Here is an 18,394-nt window from a genome sequence, read left to right on the forward strand (position 1 = left end):
TTGTACAGGTCCCACCTTCCCCAGAAGGCATCCCAATTATCTACATATCTGAAGCCCTCCCTCCTACACCAGCTGCACAGCCACGTGTTAAGCTGCGCCTGTTCTCTGTTCCTTGCCTCGCTATCTTGTGGCACCGGTAGTAAGCTAGAGAACACTACTCTGTTCGTCCTGCTTTGCAGCTTCCATCCTAACTCCCTGAAATCACTTTTTATATCCTCAATCCTTTTCCTGGCTATATCATTAGTGCCAATATGTAACACAATTTCTGGCTGTTCGCCCTCCTCTTTTAGAACCTTATACACCCGATCGGAGACGTCCCGGATCCTGGCACCAGGGAGGCAACATACCTTCCGGGAATCCCGATCCTGACCACAAAATCTCCTGTCAATTCCCCTAACTATATCCAAACAGTATCAACATTTGATGAGAAGGATATGGAAGCCTTTTTCATCTCATTTGAAAAGGTGGCTAGACAAATGCAATGGCCAGTGACCATGTGGGTTTTGTTGATCAAAACAAAACTTGCAGGTAGAGATAGTGAAGTATTTGCACCACTATCAGAGGAGGTATCTGGGGCATATGAGGAGATGAAGAAAATCATCTTAAGTGCATGTGAACTTGTGCTAGAAGCCTACAGACAATGTTTCAAGAATCTAAGGAGGGTCCCTGGTCAAACAGAGGATCAAACAAAGTAATTTTGATAGGTGGATAAGGGTTTTAAAAATAGAGCCCTAAGACACTTTCCGAGAGACAACTGTTTGGGAGGAGTTCAAAAACTTGCTTGGTGAAGCAGTGAAATTCATTTGGAAGAACAGAGAGTTAAAACAGTAAGATTAGTTGCTGAAATGGCTGATGATTATGAGTTGGTCAAAGTTTGGCTTCCAAAACCAATTTTAATCTATGAGGGATAAAAATTGGGGAATAGAGAAATCCTCGTATGGAAAGGGAAAGGTAGATCTTGGTGAAGACCATAAGGATAACAAAAGTAAAAAGGTTAAAAGGAAACCCTTGAAGGGGAAAGAGAAATTAAAAAGCTATGGTGTTTTCAATGCAGTAAAGTGAGCCACATGAAATCATGTGGGTAAGGAAAAATCTTGTGATGTAGGAAGACAGGATAAGCCAATGAATTTTGTTGGGGTGGTAATGGAAAGCACAGTGAAAGCAGAAAAGCTTGTACCAAAATGTACAACTTGTCAGAGATTGGTTAAGGAGGAACTGCCAAATCTTCTTAAACCTGCGAAGGTAAAGTTTACCCGCATAGGCCAGGAGCAGCAGGTAAATCGGTTACAATATGAAGAGACACAGAGTCCTCTCAATCTGTGATGTTGAAAGATTAGGAGATATGTACTTCTGAATGACAATTCCCAGAAAAACTACTAGTAACGGGAGTTCACAGTTAGACAAGAAGTGCTCAATTACATAAAGTGAAGCTAGTGTCTAGTGAAGAGTGGAGAAATTGTGATAGGAGTACTGGACAAATTCTTAGCTCCAGGAATACAATTTGTCCTTGCTAACAATATAGCTGGTTCACAGGGAGGAGTGCTGCCTGCTGTGGTTGAAAGGCCAGTGGAAACTCAGGCACCTGAACTATTGCAGGACACATACCATGGGATTTTTCCTGACTGTGATAACGAGGTCACAGAGTCACGAGTTGAAACAGGCGAGATCGAAGAGCACAAATAAGAAAATTGAAGTGGAATTTGCAGAGACCATATATTTGGACTTTGTGTCAAATTTTAGGGAACGATTAAATAGAGTGGGGGAGTTGGCCACACAGTATTTAAAAGTATCACAGATACAATGAACCAGGAAGCAGACAAGAAATCAAAACCTTGCAATTTTGCTATCAGAGATGGGGTCTTAGTGTTGTTTCCAGTAATAGGTGAATCTTTTAAAACAAGGTATGGTTAACCTTATCAAGTCAAAAGGAAATTGAGTGAGGTGAACTATTTGATAAAGACTCCAGACAGAAAGAAATCTCACAGCGGGTATTATTTGAAGATGTCCAAAAGGTATTTTGACAGAGAAGGAAAGCGAAAGGAGACTGTGTTATTGGTTACAACACAGGAAAGAACCAAGTTCAGAGGATTCTTGAATTGGACATTCCTCAAATCAAATTGGAAATGAGCAAGTTGTCAAAAATTGAGATAAATTATTGAGTTATCTTCCAGAGGAAAATCAAAATGACCTGTAAGAGTTATTACTATCCCATGGAGATATGTGGTAATAAGCTAGGAAGTACTGACCTAATTATGCATGATGTAGATATAGGAAAAGCTGTTCCGATTAAGCACCATCCTTATAGCCATAACCCTGTAAAGTTCGCACAGGTTCAGAAGGAGATTGAACACATGCTCTAAGACGATGTAATTGAAATGAGTTACAGTGACTGGGGCTCACCCATAGTAATGGTGCCAAAACCAGATGGTACCCAATAGTTCGAAAACGAGCTGAGAATAGTTCACAGGTCGGCGCAACATCGAGGGCCGAAGGCCTGTTGTGTTATGTGTGGACTGTTGCAAAGACTGATGCATATTCGATTTTGCGTTTAGAAGACTGTGTTGAAAAGATGGGACAAGCAACTTATATTTCTAAGTTGGACCTGCTCAGAGGCTACTGGCAGGTACCTTTGTCAAAAGAGAGAAGGCAATTTTGGTTTTCATAATGCCGAATGGACTGTTTCAGTTTAAAGTCATGCTATATTGTCTCTGAAAAGTGCACCAGCCTCTTTTCAGAGACTAACCAATAAGGTCATTGCCAGATTACCCAACTGAGTGTACATCTCAATGACCTGTGATTTCCATGTCCCACATGGAAACAACATTTACAACATTTATCCGACATGTTCCATCGACTTCGGAAGGCAGGCTTGATGATAAGCCTGGCTAAAAGTGATTTTGCCAAACCCCAGGTCACCTTCCTAGGCCATGTTATTGGACATGGATAAATGGCCCCCTATGATGCAAAAACAAAGGCAATTAGGGAGATGTCCATACCATTGACAAAAACAGCAGTCCTACAGTACTTGGGATTGAGTAGATTTTATTGAAAATTTGTACCAAATTTTAGCAATGTGACTGCTCCACTTACTGAATTGCAAAGGTAAGACATTTCAGTGGACAGTGGACTATCTGTGGACAATCTGAAAGCTGCGTTAACCACTGCCCAGTCTTAGCAACACCTTATTACATAAAGCCATTCAAGGTGTCTATCAATGTGAGTGATGTGGGTGTCAGTGCTGTGCTCCTACAGGATGACAATGAGAAGATAGAAAGAGCTATCAGGTATGTCTCCAGGAAACTGAACACTCATCAGCAAAAATATTCAAAATAGGAAACTTTGAGCTTGGTGTCAGTGTTACATTTCAATGTTTATGTTACCAATAACATGTCTGAAACAATCATATACACTGATCATAAGCCACTAATGTTTGTGGACTAATTTAAGGACAAAAATGAGAGACTGTGTAGACGGAGCTTATTGTTACAGCCATTCAATCGAGAAAACGCGATTGCTGATGCATTGTCGAGACTTGAATGAAAAACTGAGGCATTCAAAGGCATGGTTGCATGTTTATTTCCAGTGTAATGTACATGGGTGTTGTCGTTTAGGATCGAGGAGTTTTAAAATGAAGCTGTCTTTGGATATTGATGTTTATTTGGGGCGGGAGGAGGAACGGTGCTGTTCCTTTAACAAGGTTGCCCTTGGCTTTTTCTCAAGATGTCACAAAAGACTCAGACTCAGAAAAATCTAAGTTTGAAGGGTTTTAGGGCCTGTTTGATTATAGTTTTCAGCTATTGCCTCAGGCAAAAGGCTTTCAAGCTCTTAAAAAAACACTTGTACAACAAAAGGGGAGTGGGCCGTTCTCCCAGCTCAGCTTTTCTTTAGTTGGGTCTGGCTATTCACTGAAAGCAGTCAGGTAGTTTTGAGGCTGCTGGTCCAAGAAACAGCTACATGAAAGAAGCAGAACCATTCTGATCTTCTCTGTCTGCCATCTCCCTCCTGTAAGACCCAGTGTTTGATTTTACCTTTTTTTTGCCAAGGTTTATGGGGATTGTTGCAAGTATTTGAAACAGCATTGGGATAATCTGCTGGGGTTATCGGATAGGTTAAGTTATTAGGAATTCTGTTCTCTTTTATTTGTGTTTTATCTGGTAACCTTGTTTATGAATTCTGTTTGGTTAAAACTAAGTGGTTTGACCAGCTGCATCTCTCCTGGAATATCTGTGTTACACCTGTTTAAAACAACTAGCAAAGTTACGGTCTGAGCTACTTCCTTGAAATGTTTTGAGGAGGTCTGACCTAGTCTGTAACAAACAGTTCAAAGGAATACCCCCCTATAACTGAGCAATAACACAGAATATTCACTGGTATATTACTGATCACCTGATATATGGATGCTCTGATTGTGTCTGCAGTTTCACATTTAAACGTTGCATTTCCTGAAGACTTCGTGTCCAAGATTTCTAATGTTCCCAAGTATCGAGATTCTGTTGTTCTGGATCTTGGACTTTTTCCAACAAAAGAATGATCAAAGGTCTGTTTTAGAGAACTCCCAGGCCTGTGGAAAAAGCAAATATTAACTTACTGAGATATGAAATTATAGATCACGTAGATCACGTCAAAATTTAATTAAGATATACAACTCAAGATGTGAAGAAACAACCCAGAATAAATGCATTTAAATATTACTTGTTGAATCTAGATTGGATCCTTCATGGTTTTTTTTCTGGCTGTTTTGATAGGTGGCTAAAGTACTAACAACAGGAAGTCTCACCCACTAGGCATGCATGTCAGAGATTCAACCCTATACTACAGGATTTCCAAGTAAGGCATGGAAAATCATGTGCAGAACAGTTGAATTTCTGTTTTTCCATTGACATTGCAAAGTTTTTCCATTGACATTACTTAAGATGTTTCCCTCTGACTTTCTTTTGGTTACAATGATGCTGTTTAATCCCATAAGTGGTCTGAGTATCTTGTGATTCAGTATGCTGGTACCACCTATCGTGTCAGTATATGACAGTGCAATCAAGAGATCCAGCAATTGTATTTCCTTGTGGTTGGAACGAAATATTCATATTCTCACATATTTGAAGATGGACTGATGAGGCACATGTAAGATTACAATGATTAGGCTGTTTTAATTCACAGAAAGGAACATTCAGAGCGATAGTTTACGACCAGGCTCAGGACTGAGATTCAACCTCCACCTGAAATGCAAATAAAGCATCACTCAATGCCATTCTTATGAGGCCTTGAACTATTTTCAGTTGAGTGTCATTTCACAAGGTGCTCAGTTTTAACAAGCTTTATTTTAAACAGTCCAATCACAGTTGAAGGGAAGATGATGAGCTTGCGGTACTATTGCTCGACTATTAATCTATAAAATCCAGATTTGAATCCCACCATGGCAGTTGGAATTTGCATTCAGTAAAAATCTGGGATTAAGAGTCTAATGATGATTGTGAGACTAATGTCAATTGTTGGGGAAAATCCATCTGGTCTACTTACCATATATACTTATGTATAGGTCAAGTTTTGACGACTTTTTAAAACTGAAACTAGAGGGTCGACTTATACACGAGGAATAGTTTTCGAGGGAATGAAATAAATGGACAAACAAGAGCCAGATCTCTACATAAAATAGTAAACAACAAAAGGAAAAAGAATTATGACCATTATTGAATATTTATCTACAAAATACGGGCAGCACGGGGGCTCAGCGGCTAGCACCGCTGCCTTACATCACCCGGGACTCGGTTCGATTTCAGCCTTAGGCGACTGTCTGTGTGGAGTTTGCACATTCTCCCCGTGTCTGCGTGGGTTCCTCCCACAATCCAAAAATGTGCAGGTCAGGTGAATTGGCCACGCTAAATTGTCCATAGTGCATTAGTCAACTGGAAATGGGTCTGGGTAGGTTACTCTTCGGAGGGTCCGTGTGGACTTGTTGGGCCGAAGGGCCTGTTTCCACACTGTAGAGAATCTAATCTAATCTAAAATAACTGTCTCCATTCTGCCTGCTACGGTAGAATGATACAGTCACCAGTACCGTAAAGTGCATGTAGTCTACAAATATGTACTAAATCTAATAGGCATAGCAGCAGGTGGTCAGGCCATCTATCGAGGATATTTGTACAACACAAATGCATGTTGCCACCCTTTGTGAAGCTTTTTCTCCTTCTTGCACCCAAGTGTCCCATTTCTTCCATACTAAGTACTTAAGTGGTGTATTAGCACTAACATCCAGTGGCTACACCATGCTCATAAGGCCTCCAGTAGTCATTGCAATTTCAGTATTATTAGCTTAAAGTTCAGCTGTAACACTTTACACTCTGCATGATCTGAACAAATCCCAAACCAGCAAGCTTCTTCCTTTCTAAGTCCACCTGGTTGCATATTCCAGACCTTCCTAATCCAAGTCTTGCAGCTACCTTCATCCGTTCACCCTTTTTCATGGACAAGGACAACAATGCCTTTCAGAAATTTCTGTTTGGGCAGGGTATTCCATTTAAAAATCATCATGGGCTTTAACTTTGTCCCATCTGCCATACGACCAAATACCACAATGAATAAAATCTTTTCATGGTAAGTAGTCTTAACCAAAACTGTTTTTGCTCCAATTTTGTTCACAGTTCTGTTCCCTGTCATATCAAAGTCCATTGAAGTTGTGTTCATGTTGTCAAAGCATGAGAACCTGAACCTGTTTTTCTTCCAACTTCCAATTGCAAAGTGATGGAACCCAATTAACTTGTCAGTAAGTTCTACTGGTAACCTACACACTGCTGAACACTATCGGCAATTTAGCATGGCCAATTCACCTAACCTGCACATCTTTGGATTGTGGCAGGAACCCAGAATACCCGGAGGAAATCCCCGCAGACACGGGAAAATGTGCAAACTCCACACAGACACCCGAGGGTGGAATCGAACCTGGGTTCCTCGCGCTGTGAGGCAGCAGTGCTAACCACTGAGCCACTATGCTGCCCCAAAATGACTGCAAGTCAACTACAAAATGATTTAACGTCAAGGAAAAATAAAAGGCACATGACAATAATATTCAGATGCACAAGACAACAAGGCCAATGAAACAACTGAGCAATAATGCACATGCCTGAGGTTGCTAGCAGTCAAATGTTATGTTGCAAAGCTGACCAGGTAGAAACAGAAAGAAGAACACAAATCATTGAGAGTATCACCGTCACCAACTATCTCAGAAAGCATGGAGAAAAATAGGGAACTATCAGAGTTGCTGAAGCTTGCAAAATCATTATTAATGTTCAAATCCAGGTCCATTAACATTGAGACTACCAAAAGCTACACTCCTAGATCTAACTCTTGTAAATATCATTCATACCAGAAAACCAAAGGAATACCAGGTGACAAACAATGTCATCATGTGTCCATAGAATTTCTACGCCATGGAGTGCTCACCCAGACCGGCCTGACTGTCCTTGTATGGACAAGCAGTTTAAATATGTAATGTTTGTAACAAAGTCAAAGTCAGTCAAGTAGACATCACAGAATATGAGGCTGTTAATCTTGCCCAATCAGGGAGCCCTGGCTGACAGTTAAGAACAGAATTGTTGTGGAAAAGAAAACAGGATTGACAACCTGCTCACTCTCACAGCTGGCTCTGAGGGAGTTGGTTCAGTATCAAGGACTCTCCACATGTATATAAAGGGTGGACATGATGGAATACCAGCCCCTGTGGAGTTATTTCAATGGCAATGAGAGAAAAGCACACCTGAAAAAAGTCGCTCGCAACAGTTGGGGTAAGTATTTCTACCATCATGCTGTTATTTGGGACGCTTGACTCATTTGATCAGATCATTGAAGACTAGGCCCAGTATGGGGAAAGAATGTTACGTTTTTCTGGGCAAAAGACATTGGAGAAGATGCAAATTGTCCCTACAACTTTGTGGTTATTAGAGCCTAACTTTCCCTGAGACATCAGATACTAAAGCTTTTGAAGAGTTGACAGTTTTAGTTAAAGAATATTACCAAGCCTCCTCTAATTCTGAGATGCTATCAGTTTTACTACACAATTCAAGAACCAAGGGAATTCGTGTTAGGATTTTTGACAAGGTTAAGGTGACTGGCAGAGGCATGTGACTTTGATTTACTCCTTAATGAGATGCTGAGAGACGATATTGGAATGTGGGATCAATGATGACCATGAAAAAGTGCCTACCAGCTGAAGCCCAACTTGACTTCAAATAGGCACTGAACTTGACTGAGCTTGTGAAACATGGGTTTAGGCAATTGCAATATCTTACTCAGGACATATCCTGAAAACAGTGACTCTGGGTCAACCACAACAAGATCCCAAAAACACAAGCAAGTCTCTGCCAAATGGTTAAAATTTTTTCAGAGTTCTGGCCAGCAAGCCACTGTAGTTGCTGTCGGTATGTGGACTTGAGACAGTAGACGAGTCCACTCAATCTAAATTGAGTAAGAGAACACATCGGCTGCTATCCAGGAGAGTACACACCTTGGAAAGTCCACCTGAATCTGGTTTCGAACAATTAAATTGCTTATCAGCATCCAAATCAGAACCAATCAAAATAAATATTTGGTGAACTGGTCACCTGGTTCAAATGGATGTGGATACCAACACAAAGTGTTTCAGTGATGGCAGACCATCACTTTAAATAAAATCACTTTCAACCCCAACTCTTCAGTTTGGGCAAGACTTTGGCTAGATGGAGAACATATGCTGGGGATCCTTTACAGATTGAAGATACAACTTCGGCTCCAGACTCTTATGAGAAGCAACTGGTTCAGTTACCAGTAATTGTAGTAAAAGGCTCGGGTCCAAATTTGATGTGGCAAAACTGCTCGAGAAAGATTCACCTAAATTGGCTTAACATTATTCTATTAGAAAATGGCTGCCTGAGGAAGAGTCACTGGACCCAAAATGTAAACTCTGATTTCTCTCCACTGCTGCTGCCAGACCTGCTGAGCTTTTCCAGCAATTTCTATTTTGGTTTCTATCATCCTGTAAGGTGTTGGCACACTATGATCCCAAGCAAAATCTGTCATTGACATGTGATGCCTCCTCATACGGCATCGAAGTAATATTCGCTCATAGATGGCCCGAAGGAGAGGAATGCCCTTTAGCATAAGCATACAGTGTTGTCCTACCTCTCCCCACTCCCTGCCCCAGTCAAAGCAAAATGCTCGGAGAGACAGTATAGTTTTAGATCTTTAGATTCCCTACAGTGTGGAAACAGGCTCTTCGGCCCAACAAGTTCACACTGACCCTCCGAAGAGTAACCCACCCAGACCCATTTCCCTCTAACTAATGCACCGAACACTATGGGCAATTTAGCATGGCCAATTCACCTGACCTGCACATCTTTGGACTGTAGGAGGAAACCAGAACACCCGGAGGAAACCCACGCAGACACGGGGAGAATGTGCAAACTCCACACAGACAGTCGCCCAAGGCTGGAATCAAACCTGGAACCCTGGTGCTGTGAGACAGCAGTGCTAACCACTGAGCCACCATGCCACCCCTACATCTACCTCCTTCATTTGTATTTTGGGTCCTGGAGGGAGAGAAAATGATTGCCCATGTCAAAGAACAAAGAAAATTTACAGCTAAGGCTAAGCTAAGCCAAGCCTGAGCCGATCCAAATATACTGTCTAAACCTGTTGGTCAATTCCTAAGCACCTGTATCCCTCTGCTCCCCACCTACTCACGCATCTGTCCAAATGCATCTTAAATGGATCTACCGTGCCTGCCTCTGCCACCTCTGCTGGCAATGCGTTCCACCATGCTCTGTGTGAAGCACTTGCCGCGTATATCCCCCTTAAACTTTCGACCTCTCACCTTGAAAGCGTGACCTCTTGTTATTGAATCCTTCACCCTGGGAAAAAGCTTGTCTCTATCCATCCTGTCTATTCCCTTCATGATCTTGTAAACCTCAATCAGGTCTCCTCTCAATCTCCTTTTTACTAATGAAAATAAACTTAACCTACTCAACGTCTCTTCTTGGCTAGCATCTTCCATACCAGGCAACATCCACGTCATGACTTCACGGTCTTCTTTGGAACAGCAGCTTCTCAATGAACCACATGGTCATTTTACAGGGAGGAGCATCCAGATAACACAACATACATATTGATTGGGTGACCATTACAATTAGCAAGTGTCAATAGTAAAGATTAAGCCATCTGCTGTTATTCAATGAATAACTGGCTTCACATAATGAATACTTTTCATCTTGTTAACTGACGTTACATACTGAATGCTACCTTGTCTTGTTAAATGGCTCGACATATTGAATGCTTTTCCACCTTGTCTCCAGCATCCCATTGTTAACTGCAAGTTCTTATCTGATCTGAATCATGTTCAGCTGGACCTCTTGTTTCACAAAACTCAGAACTTAACTCTTTCCCTGCCTGCTTACACCCTAAACACATTCTTATTCTCTCCTTTTATCATTTCATGATAACCACCGGGATGGCACAACCAGCTTTCATCAGACTCTGACAGCCAGTGTTTAAACAGGTTATTGACACACAGCATACAATGATTATAACAACAAAAATTACTAGTCTGTTACAGTAATTAGAGTGTGAAGAATCCTCCCGTGTGGAAAAAAAATTAACCAGTAAAGTTCTTAAATCCACAGTCCTTTATGACCAATCCATTCTCTCCAATGTCAAATGGGAATGAGCCAGTTCTCGAAAAATCTCCTTTAGTAAAGTTCAACAGAAAACAAAATTCAATCTGTCCTTGCATCACTCCTTGGAGAAATCTGATTTCTTGGATAAGGTAGTTAAATGCTTCACAAAACTGTCAAGACTTCCATCCTTGCAGAGATATTTCAGATGGAGCAGTGCAGCAGCTGTAGCTGCAGGCCAGGCAAATGCAGCATTCTTTGCTGCCTCTGCTCCCGCTCTGCTGTTAAATGTAACAAAGCCAACTGGCTGGGTGATGTTAGCTTGATCAGTGAACCTTCATATCCCTTAAATAATCAAAAGGTGAGGTAAAGCTCACGTGGTGTAATGTGCTTAGGAAGACTACTGACAAAAATTGTATCGACCTCCTCTTCACCATTGTTAGCTTCTTCACTTTTCTTGCTCATGACTGGGGAGCTGATTGAATCCGTTGGATCAGGTTGTGGAGGGGTGGGCGGTGGTCCGAAGGTGTGCTTTACCTGTGAATGGAGAAACTCTAGAGATGATGTTAGCTGCTGAATGTATCTTTGAATTTCTTCTCTCATTTCTTCCTTGCCAAGGAATTACTGGGTATCAGTGTGAAGACACACATTTAACTACACTTACTGGTGTCTGCCTATTTCAGTATTCTTTGAATTCTTGAAGTTTATTACTCTGTTCACTATTTATGACATCAAGTTTTATACAATCCGTAAACTTCTAAATTGCACTGCCTAAACAATTCAGTCAATTATAAACAACAATCAGTGGTCCTAAAATCAAACCCTCGGGACAGCCCTTTCAAGTTATTCAAAAATTATTAACTTTTAACAAATTGATACTTGGCTCATGTGAAAGCTGTCAGGAAAAGTATTTCAAAAGTCTGCAACAGCAAGAAAACAACAATGTTTCCTGTGCTTTAGCAACTGAAGAGGCAGTTTCAGTTCAGATTTAAATCTCAAGTATTCATGGGAAACAAATGCATATTTGTTTGAACATATTTTAAAACATGTTCTCCAAATGAAACTTGCCAAATAAAACAGTCGGAATTACAATGGCAACTTTGGAAGAGATCAACATTCTTCGAATTTTCAATATGAAGAAGGCCAATGAAGAATTTAAGCAGCTCTGCACTCTTTTTGTGAACACTCTGCATTAAAATCACAGCAGCAAAGATATTTTAACACAATATTCTAATCTGGTTAAAACATGATCACTGACCTAACTGTTCCTTTTTAAACAGGCATTGTAGAATTTCAAACAAATCAGGGGCTCAAGGCACCCAATTTGATAATTTTAAAAAAGGACAATGTTGTACAGTTTCAATGTAACAACAAAATCTGCCCCATTATACTGAATTGAGATCCTGATTCAAACAAGGCAGAACAATTACTTGAAAGGATTTTCCGAACCAGTATTTTAACAAATCAAAATTTTTAAAACATTAAACACTCTCAGCATGCACAATTTACATTGAAACTTTCCCTTTTCGATCCAAGTATTAGTACAGCCTTAATTTCAGTGTTTCTTGTTTTGTTTTTTGCATCCTCTCACTGAAATTACATTTATAAAAAGAAAGCCCTCGCAGTGGACCACATGGCGCCACAGTCCAAGCCAATCTCTTTCCCCCAGAAAAAGACTCACAAAGCCTCAAAGTTCACCACTAGGGGACTTTAATCCGTTTCTCACTTTATTCCTCACGTGGGCTTGAATCACACCTAAATACAGAGAACCTGAATTTCACTTAAACACAGAGACCTCGAAACTCACATAATACAGAAAGCTCGAATCACAATTAAACACAAAGAACTCAAACCTCACTTAAACACAGAGTTCAAAGATCACTTAAACACAGAGTTCAAACCTCAGCATAGTGCGGAGGACTTGAATCTCAATCACAACCCCTCCTCCCAATGCAGCAGAGGACTTGAATCTTTGCCTGTCAGCGTGAAACTGTGTCTCTCAACCGAACTAATTACCGTTCAAGGAATCCATAGAATAGACAGTGTTTGAACAAGGGGACCGCCCCCAGTACAGAGGAATAGCGAGAGGAACCAAGGTTTAAAATCTTACCTTGTCGGCCTATCCATCTCAAGACAGCGATGTTCTGGGTGGCTGCTGACACCGTCTAATAGTAACTATCTGTTTGGATCCTGCTGACTATTCCAATATTGTCGTCCCATTTCCCCACCCCCCCCCACCCCCACTTAGTCAAAGCAAATGCTCAGAGACACAATATAGTTTTACCTCCTTCATCTTTATTCCAGGTCCTGGAGGGAGAGAGAATGATCGCCAGTGTGCATAGAGACATGAGTTCATGGTCTTCTTTAGAACATGAGTTTCTCAATGAACTATATAGTCATTTTACAGGGAGAAGCATCCAGTCGCAACATACATATTGACTGGGTGAATATGATAGTCAGCAATTGTCAATAGTAAAGATTAAGCCATCTGCTGCTTACACATGAATATGGGCTTCACATAATGAGTACTTTTCATCTTGTTAACTGACGTTACATACTGAATGTTATCTCATCTTGTTAAATGGCTGTACATAATTACTGCTTTTCCACCTTGTTAACCCATTACCCTTGCCTTCAGTACCCCATTGTTAACTGTAAGTTATCTGATTTGAGTCATGCTCAGCTGAACCTCTTGTTTCACATAACTCAGAAATTAACTCTTTCCCTGCCTGCGTATACCCTGTACACATTCTCACCAGGACTTTGGCTAATGCAGAGCACAAACATGCAAGGATAGAGAAGGAAGTTTTGGCACTCATATTTGGTGTCAGAATGATGAAAAGTATCTTTACAGTACCTTTGCAGATGTAAATTAGTAATAATAATGGACCACAAACCCCTGCTGGGTCTATTTAAAGAGGAAAAAGCAGTGCCACCCACATAACTTCAGGCCAAATTCAGCAGTGGGCTCTAGTTCTAAGTGTGCATTCTAAGCTGGAACACCATCCAGGAGGCCAGTAGCAAATGTTGATGCATTGTACCACATCCCACTGGTGGTACTGCCATTAGAACAATCTGGAATTGTTTCAAATTTTCTGGACACACTTTTCATCTGACAATAACTCAACTAAAGAGAGAGCCAAGAAGAGCCAGGAGGGGACACATGAAAGGTCATTGGCATATAGGAGCAAGGAAATCTCCAAGGCTTTCTATAGGTATATCAGGAATAAAAGAATGACAAAAGTAAGATTAGGGCCAATCAAGGATAGTAGTGGGAAGTTGTGTGTGGAAACACAGGAGATGGGGAAGTGCTAAATTAATACTTTTCATCAGTATTCACACTGGAAAAAGATAATGTTGTTGAGGAGAATACTAAAATATAGGTTACTAGACTAGATGGGATTAAGGTTCACAAAGAAGGAGGTGTTAGCAATTTTGGAAGTTTGAAAATAGGTATGTCCCCTGGGCTAGATGAGATTTATCCTAGGATTCTCTGGGAAGCCAACATGGAGATTGTAGAACCTTTGCTTTTGATCATGGTCATAACAGAAGACTGGAGGATAGCAAATATTGTTCCTTTGTTCAAGAAGGGAAGTAGAGACAACCCTGGTAATTATAGAACAGTGAGTCTTACTTCATTGGGTAAAGTGGGTAAAGTGTTGGGAAATGTTATAAGAGGCAGGATTTATAATCATCTAGAAAGGAATAAATTGATTAGGGATAATCAACATGGTTTTGTGAAGGGTGGGTTGTGCCTCACAAACCTTAATGAGTTCTTTGAGAAGGTGATCAAACAGGTGGATGTGGGTAATTGAATTGAACTGAACTGAATTGAATTGAATTTATTGTCACATGTATCGAGGCACAGTGAAAAGCTTTGTCTTGCATGCAATACAGGCAGATCACAGAGTTAAATGGCATAGATAAGTAAATAATAGATAAACAGCGGCAAAAACAGAAACAGGCAAATGTTAAGAGTCCGTGAGTCTATTCAGTATTCTAACAACAGTAGGGTAGAAACTGTTTCAAAACCGGCTGATGCATGTTTTCAGACTTCTGTACCTTCTCCCCAAGGGGAGAGGTTGTAGAAAAACATTGTCAGGGTGGGTGGCCTTCCCTTGACAGCAGATGGATTCTATACATGGGAGATTGGCCTTGTGATTGTCCAGGCCGAGTTCATCACCCTCTGTAACCATCTCCGATCTTGAATGGTACAGTTACCAAACCAGGTAGTGATACATTTAGACAGAATACTCTCGATAGCGCAGCTATAAAGTTGGCAAGGGTATTCACCATCATGTCAAATTTCCTCAGCTGCCTGAGGGAGAAGAGACGTTGTTGGGCCTTTGTAACCAGTGCGTCCACATGAAGAGTCCAAGAAAGCTTGTTGTGGATGACCATTCCCAGGAGCTTGACACTTGTTCCACCTCTGTGCTGTTAATGTGTAGAGGGGCATGAGTAACATCCCGCCGAAACTCAATAATGAGTTTCTTGGTCTTGCTGGCATCGAGAACTAGGTTGTTCTCAGTGCACCATTTTTCCAAGTCTTCCATCTCCAGTCTGTAGTCTGTTTTGTCGCCATCTGAGAATCAACCGACTATGGTGGTGTCATCAGCGAACTTGAAATGGCATTAGTCTGGTATTTGGCAACGCAGTCATGGGTATACAGTGAGTACAGTAGTGGACTGAGTATGCACCCTGGGAGGGGCTCGAATGTTGAGTGTTAGTGATAATGAAATATTGTCCCTAATCTTCACTGATTGTGGCCTATGGATCAGGAAACTGAGGATCTAGTTGCAGAGAGCAGGGATAATAGTGTTGAAGGCTGAACTGTAGTTAATGAGCAGGATTCTTACACCACCTCTTGAGGGTGGTGTTGACGAGAACTGTTCTTGGTGTCAAGATGTTCGAGGGAGGAGTGACGGGCATGTGATATGGCATCTGATGTGGATCTGTTGGTCCGATAGGCAAATTGGAGTGGGTCAAGAGTAGTGGGGATGCTGGAGTTGTTTAATGCCATGACCAGCCTTTCAAAGCACTTCATGACCACCAAAGTTAGGGCCAATGGGCGGTAGTTATTGAGACATGCTGCACGAGCCTTCTTAGGTACAGGGATGATGTTGGCTGTCTTGAAACAGGCAGGGTCAGTGGCCTGGTGCAGGGACAGGTTGAAGATGACCCGAGAAGACCTCTGCCAATTTATCTGTACATGATCTGAGTGCATGGCCTGGTACTCTATCTGCTCCCATTGTTTTCCTTGGATTTACGTGAAGGAAAACTGAATTGACCTCTGATGCAGTGACTGTTGGGATAGGTTCATCAGGACTTGTCAGAATAGGTGTTACCTCTCCACCGAAATTCTGCTCAAAGCGAGCGTGGAAGACACTGAGACGATCTAGGAAGGATATGTCATCATCCGGTATCTTGCATTGTCTCTTTTTAGAACTAGTGATGTCATTCAGTCCTTGCCATACTCACTGGGTGTCTGTCTGGGTCTCTAGCTTGGATCGGTATTGGTCCTTGGCTGTCTTAATGGCTCTGCGAGGGTCATACTTGGATTCCTTATATTTGAGTGGGTCTCCTGATCTGAAGGCCTCACGCTTGGGTAAAGCAGTTGATGTAGTGGATTTCACTCAGGTGTTGATAAGGTTCCCCACAGTAGTCTATTGCAGAAAATACAGGGGCATGGGATTGAGGGTGACTTAGCAGTTTGGATCATAAATTGGTTAGTTGAAAGAAGACGGAGGGTGGTGTTGATGAGAACTGTTCATCCTGGAGTTCAGTTACTAGTGGTGTACCCCAAGGATATGTTTTGGGGCCACTGCTGCAGCAGATATAGTCGACATGGATTTTAGTAAGGCAATTTGACCAGGTCCCATGTGGCAGACTGGTCAACAAATTAAAAGCCAATGGGATATAGGGTAATGTGTCAAGCTGAATGCAAATTTAGCTTAGTAACAAGAAATGTGGAGTAATGGTTGATGGGTGCCCTTGCGACTGGAATTCTATTTGAAGCAGTGTTCCAAAGGGCTCAGTGTTGCAACTCCTGCTGATTGCTTTGTACATTAATGATTTGAACTTGAACATATGGGACATAATTGGAAAATTTGTAGACAACACAAAAATTGGTCATGCAGTGGATAGTGCAGAGGACAACCTTAAGCTCCAAAATGGGTTGGTGGAACGGACAGCAAAGTGGACGATAGAGTTGAACTCTGACACTCTGGGGGGGGTTTAAACTAACTCTGCAGGGGCATGGGAACCCAGACTGTAGCTTTAGGGTGCAGGACCTGGAGTGTAGGGAGGTTAGGAACATGAATTTCAAAGGAGAGTGCCTGTAAACAGGAAAGTGGCTTGAAGTGTGTATACTTCAATGCAAGAAGTATACGAAATAGGGTAGGTGAACTTGCAGCGAGGGTTGGTACCTGGGACTTCAATGTTGTGGCTATTACGGAGACATGGGTAGAACAGGGACAGGATTGGCTGTTGCAGGTCCCAGGGTTTAAATGTTTTAGTAGGGTCAGAGGTGGGGGTAAAAGAGGGGGAGGTGTGGCATTGCTTGTCAAAGATAGTATTACAGCTGTGGAAAGGACGATGGATGAAGACTCGCCATCTGAGGTAGTTTGGGCTGAGGTTAGGAATAGGAAAGGTGAGCTGTTAGGAGTTTTTTACAGGCCTCCTAATAATCCTAGAAATGTAGAAGAATGGATTGCGAGGATGATTCAAGAGAAGAGTGAAAGTAATAGGGTGGTTGTTATGGGGGTCTTTAACTTTCCTGATATTGATTGGGAAGGCTATAGCTCAAGTTCATTAGATGGGTCAGTGTTTGTCCAATGTGTGCAGGACGGTTTCCTGACACAATATGTAGATAGGCCAACAAGAGGTGAGGCCATACTGGATTTGGTTCTGGGTAATGAACCAGGCCAGGTGTTAGAATCAGAGGTAGGTGAGCACTTTGGGGACAGTGACCACAATTCAGTGACCTTTACTCTAGTGATGGAGAGGGATAAGTGTGCACTACAGGGCAAGAGTTATAGATGGGGGCAGGGAAATTATGATGCTGTGAGGCATGATGCATGTGTGGCCTGGAAAAGTAAGCTACAAGGCAAGGGTGTAATTGATATGTGGAGCTTGTTCAAGGAACAACTATTGAGTGTCCTTGATAAGTATGTGCCCGTCAGGCAGGGAGGAAAAGGTCGTGTGAGGGAGCCGTGGCTTAATAAGGAATTGGAATCCCTTGTTAAAGGGAAGAGGGCGGCCTATGTAAAGATGAGGCGTGAAGGTTCAATTGGGGCGATTGAGAGTGAAAAGGTAGCCAGGAAGGACCTGAAGAGAGAGCTAAGAGCAGCAAGGAGGGGACACGAAAGGTCCTTAGTTGGTAGGATTAGGGAAAACCCTAAGGCTTTCTATAGGTATGTCAGGAATAAAAGAATGACTAGAGTAGGAATAGGTCCAGTCAAGGATAGTAGTGGGAAGTTGCGTGTGGAGGCTGAAGAGATTGGGGAGACACTGAATGAATACTTTTCGTCAGTATTCAATCAGGAACAGGACATGGTTGTCAATGTGAGTACTGAGTCACAATTAAGTAGAATGGACTGCTTTGAGGTATGTAGGGAAGAGGTGTTGGAAATTCTGGAAAGGGTGAAAATAGATAAGTCCCCTGGGCCTGATGGCATTTATCCTAGGATTCTCTGGGAAGCAAGGGAGGAGATAGCAGAGCAATTGGCCTTGATTTTTATGTCCTCGCTGTCTACAGGAGT

General features: G+C 41.8%; 1 protein-coding gene across 4 annotated transcripts in view; it reads right to left on the bottom strand.

Moving 5' to 3' along the window:
* The window catches only part of LOC122559357 (microtubule-associated protein 9-like), a 179,314-nt gene that overhangs the window by 129,307 nt on the left and 31,613 nt on the right, over positions 1-18,394 (bottom strand). For all 4 annotated transcript variants that reach the window (XM_043708800.1, XM_043708803.1, XM_043708801.1 and 1 more), the window contains one exon: positions 4,387-4,561. In XM_043708800.1, coding sequence (XP_043564735.1) covers positions 4,387-4,561 — 175 coding nt within the window. The remainder of the gene's footprint in view (positions 1-4,386; positions 4,562-18,394) is intronic.

This window comes from Chiloscyllium plagiosum, chromosome 19 (assembly GCF_004010195.1).
Source record: "Chiloscyllium plagiosum isolate BGI_BamShark_2017 chromosome 19, ASM401019v2, whole genome shotgun sequence".
Taxonomy (NCBI): Eukaryota; Metazoa; Chordata; class Chondrichthyes; order Orectolobiformes; family Hemiscylliidae; genus Chiloscyllium; species Chiloscyllium plagiosum.